Source organism: Galeopterus variegatus, unplaced genomic scaffold, assembly GCF_000696425.1.
Source record: "Galeopterus variegatus unplaced genomic scaffold, G_variegatus-3.0.2 Scaffold2436, whole genome shotgun sequence".
In the NCBI taxonomy this organism is placed as follows: domain Eukaryota; kingdom Metazoa; phylum Chordata; class Mammalia; order Dermoptera; family Cynocephalidae; genus Galeopterus; species Galeopterus variegatus.
In genome coordinates, this window is record NW_007728547.1 from 1,388 (window position 1) to 6,291 (window position 4,904).

General features: G+C 36.8%; 1 protein-coding gene across 1 annotated transcript in view; it reads left to right on the forward strand.

The window, feature by feature from the left end:
* The first annotated feature begins 964 nt into the window (after nt 1–964).
* ACTR3 (ARP3 actin-related protein 3 homolog (yeast)) overlaps nt 965–4,904 on the forward strand; it is a 36,547-nt gene continuing 32,607 nt past the window's right edge. Inside the window, exons 1-2 of the mRNA XM_008581695.1 lie at nt 965–1,083; nt 4,482–4,592. Coding sequence (XP_008579917.1) covers nt 1,012–1,083; nt 4,482–4,592 — 183 coding nt within the window. The 5' untranslated portion in view covers nt 965–1,011. The remainder of the gene's footprint in view (nt 1,084–4,481; nt 4,593–4,904) is intronic.

Sequence of the window (4,904 nt, forward strand, 5' to 3'; positions counted from 1 at the left end):
CCGTTTCTGTGCCGTTTCTGCTGGCTTTCTTGGCCTTTGTTGTCTGGGCTGCTCGCTCGTTCCCGCAGCAGGGCTTGGGTGCTCTCAGGAGTCTTCTTTTGTGTCGGCCCTAAAACCTCGAACCTGTTGTTGCTTGTTTGTCGATGTAGGATCGTTGTTGAAAGAATTATTCGTTTTTTGTTGCTCTTGGAAATGCAGTTAGTACTCTGGTATCACAGCACACACTTCTCAGGATCGCGCTGTCTCCTGGCACGGCCGCTCCAGACCCGTCGCCATCTTGGAATCCAGGATTCAGAAATTTATAACAATTAAAAAATACATAACAAGTTTTAGCTCTAGAACTATACACTGGGTTTCTGAAATTATATAAGGGGGTTATTGTGAGTTTACCTAAATGAATTGAGATTTCCTTTTGTACACGTGATTAAAGTGTAATGCATCCCTGTGAAACCTAAGTTACTAGACCAAAATAGTGATATAGTAGGAATATAAAGAAAGTTTGTTTTTTAAAATTCTCCTTGCAATTTTCTTTGTTAGTGTTTTTCTTTTCTTTTTTTCCCTGATTGTTCATCAAGCATATGTAAGTTGGCGGGATTATAATTTTACTCAGAATCAAAATAGATAGATCTTACATAGTTTTTAAAAATGTACAGTTAGCCACCAAAAAAGAAAGAAAAGAAAAAAATATATGTAAATTGAAACATTCCCACAGCAGTACTTCTTTTTTTGTTTTTTTGCATTTGAGGCTTTGTCTCCAAGTAGAATTTGAGATTTCATTGTGTAAAATGAATTTTGTCACTGGTTTTTTAGACCTTTGAGCATTAGTTTGACAATTTAAATATACTAGGTGATGCTTTGTTTTGTAACACTTTATAATGGAAGAAGTATAAGTTAAAAGTTTGTCTCGTTTAAAGCAGATGAAATCTTTTTACATGTCTAAATAACTTTTATTTTAAAGGTATTGCTATTAAGGAGTCAGCAAAAGTGGGAGATCAAGCTCAAAGGAGGGTGATGAAAGGTGTTGATGACCTAGACTTCTTCATTGGTGATGAAGCAATAGAAAAACCTACATATGCAACAAAGGTATTTTTCCTTTTTTCTTTGAAGTCTCTCAGGTTTTCTTTCGTTGTTGTTGTTGTTGTTTTCTGGTGGCTGGTAAGGAGATCCAAACCCTTGATTTTGGTGTTACCAGCACCATGCTCTAACCAAGTGAGCTAAAAGGCCAGCCCATAACACAGGGTTTTTTTTGATAATTTCTATAAATAAATAAATAACGTTTTCTTGAAAGAAATTAGTTTGTTCAATGATTGTGCCCTCTGAAATTTCACCATATTACAGACCTAATACTCTCATCAACCTCTTCACAATAGAAATTTCTTTTTCCCTGTGGTCCATCCCCCTGTTTCTTTACCTCTGTCCTTCCACCCCAACCCAAGAGGAAAATCTTAGTCTGCTCAAATAAACACTGTTTACTTTTCCACACCCACTGTATCTCAGAGGCCTCAATGGGTTTGGCTTTCTCTTACCTCCACATTGCCACATCTACAAACATTTTCCTTCTATCTTTATTCAGACCCATACCATTTCTCTCCTTTTTGAAGCTTATGTCATCTGGAAATGCTGTTCTTTTTCCCTTTTTTCCCCCTCCTTTCTTCTTTACTCTTTTCCTTCCCTGTTTCTTTTCATTGAGGTATAACTTATATACAGTAAAATATGTAAGTCTTAATTGTACAGTTTGAGGAATTTTTGTGATTGTAATCGTAACAGTTCAAGATACAGAGAAAATCTAACAACGCAGAAAGCTTTCCTTATGCCCACTCCCACAGTCACCACATCAACCCCACCAAAGGTAAACACTATTCTGACCTTTATCATCTTATTTTTTGACACTGAGTTTGCCTGATTTGCAAATTTCCTCCTTTGTACTTCTCTCATAATTTATTCATTAGTGAACAACTTTCATGTGTAAAAAACTTTGCTAAGCATTCAGAGTATAGTGGTAAATAAAAATAGCTTCTGTGACTTCAAGGCTATTATAATGTGGTAGAAATGAAACATAATGACATTTCAGATTAAAGTAACAGGAAAGATGTGGTATAGCCACGGTCTCTGAGAAACTGGAGGGATCGAATCCAGAGCACAGATGATTAAATTGATATGAGGAGTGTTTCTTACATTATAATATAAACAAAAGAGAAGAAAGAGTAGGTATGGAATCAGTTTTATAGATTTCATGAAGAGAAGTTAGATTCCTGACTCTTGGCTTCTGCTTTCTCTGTGAAATTCGTCATTGACATCATCTGCTTCTCAGGGAATGGGGGCAGAAGGCGAAATCTGAGTGGGAGGAAGAACATTGAAAATCATCATTGTGGAGAATAAAGATGAACTAAGTAGAGTAACAAAAGCTGGCCAAAAAAGGTTGGGTCCATTTGAGAATAATAATTATGAATTCTTAGTTTTATCAACCCAGTTATGTATGTTTCTTTAGTACAATCAGCATCCTGGGTATGGGCAAGTTTATGGTAGGGTCATGCTTGGTTGGGTTTTGGTAGGTGGAATGACATCGGTGGACTTAAAGTTTTTTGGCAGCCGACTGTATGGGGATCTTAACCCTTGACCTTGGTGTTATCAGCACCGCACTCTCCCAGGTAAGCTAACTGGTCAGACCTCAAAGTCTTAAGTGTGAAAAGGTTTATAGTGAGGTGGTAGAGTATGCTAGCATAATAAGAGGTTGTGATCAGAGAAGGGTATACCTGCATTTCAGAGATTTAGAGATGGTAGTGCTGATAAGATCTAAATTGTAGCCAAAATAGAAAAAGAAATCTTTGAAGATGATAAAGTCAGTGAGCTGAGAGGCTGGAGATTTTCTCCACTGATACTGTCCTCTCAAATACATTTTTAAGTCTTTCAAGTGCTACAAACGGACCAAAACAACAAAAAGTTCTCTCAGTCTTTATTCTTACCTTCTGTTCTCAGCAATTTAGCTATTGTTTATTTTCCTCTTTGCTTTTAAAACCAAACTTCTATTGAATGCCATTATTTGATGCTCTTTGTTCAGTCCAGTTGTATGTAACAGTCTTCATCCTTCTTGATTTGTCTTTCTTTCACAGGATTACTTTTGGTTCTCTTCCTAACATGGACTATTTTTTTTGTTTGTTACTGTTTTTTTTTAATTATCACTGATTCCTCCTCCTTTGCTCACTACTTATATGTTAGTATTCCCCAAGTACCATCCTTGGTTCTCTTTTATTCTTTCATTAAAGACTTTCTCTAGGTGATGTCATCCACTCCTTTGTCTACAACCATAACCTAGATCTCTACTTGCAATTCCTTGACCTCATTTCCATTTAAATTTCAACTACCTACCTCCGGATTCAAAACAAAATTTGTTATATATACACTTCACTCTTGTTTACTCCAAGAAAAAACAAAATACAACTTTTGTATCTTACTTAATGCATCCTGCCCATCCTGGCTACAAAACTAGAAACCTATTGATATCTCTGACTTTTTTCCTGTTCTTATCTACTGAGCAATCTTGATCCTGTTCCAGCATCATTCATACCACAATTGAGATTCTTGTTCTGTCTCTTTAGTTCTTGGTTCTCTTTAAGATTCATTTCAGCTTTCCCAGTGCTGCTATAATAATCTTCCTAAAATTTAAAGCTGTTCTTGTCATTTTCTGCTTAAAAGTCTTGGGTGGCTGGTGATGCTTTATTTCTTATAGAATAAAATCCAAGTGCTTTAAATCCAAGGCAAAGAATAGTTATGAAAAGAAAAAGAAAAAGGAAAAAAAAAATCCAAACGCAAGACAAGGACAGATTTTGAGAATCTGTTCCTCTTGATCTAGAACTGGTATATCTCTTTACATCCTTTCCTCCAGCCCTTGTGCACATGTATTTTTCATTGATACCTTCAGTGCTTGTTTTAAAATTTTTAAAAATCTAGGAAGACTAGTACAATGATCTTCCATCTAGATTTAAGTTTTAAACATTTTGACATAATGACTTTGTGTGTTTTTTTTCCCTTTTTGTCTTTTTTCGTGACCGATAACGGGATCGCAACCCTTGGTGTCGCGCCCGTACTGCGACCCGGCAACGGGATCGCAACCCTCGGTGTCGCGCCCGCACTGCGCTCAACCAGTGAACGGACTGGTCTCTATATGGGATCCAACCCTCGGCGGGAGCGCCGCCGCACTCCCAAGCATCACACTCTACCGAGTGCGCCACCGGGCCGGCCCTCACTTTGTGTTTTTAATTGAACCATCAGACAGTATGTTGTAGAATAATTTCATCTATCTCTAAGTAAGTGTGTATCTCCTAAGGATGAGCTACAGTATCATTATCACTTCTGAGAAAATGTATCCTCATCTGATATTCACTAATGATCTTATATTCCCAGTTTTTTTTTTCTTTTTGGTAGTTTTATTAATTTTTGATATTAATAAGATTTAATTTGTGTGTTTATTTTTGTTTTAATAGTGGCCAATCCGCCATGGTATAGTTGAAGATTGGGACTTGATGGAAAGGTTTATGGAGCAGGTGATCTTTAAATATTTAAGGGCAGAACCTGAAGACCATTATTTTCTTTTGGTAAGTACAAATTATAATTTCACTGAGGAAATTTTTGGAGAAACTTAATGAGAACACTTTTGTCACACGTGTACTCATTAGGCCATACTTAATTGTTTATTAAATCATCATACGTCCAAAAGACTTTGTTATAAAGCTGTATCATCTTTAAGACCATCTAATTACTGGCTCCAGTAGAGTAGTACTATGTAACCAAAGTATAAGCACTTAATAAGTGCTTTTTTTTTTTTTTTCCTTTTTGTCTTTTTTTGTGTCCGGCAACGGATTGCAACCCTCAGTGTCGCGCCCGTACCGGACCGGGACCGGCCACGG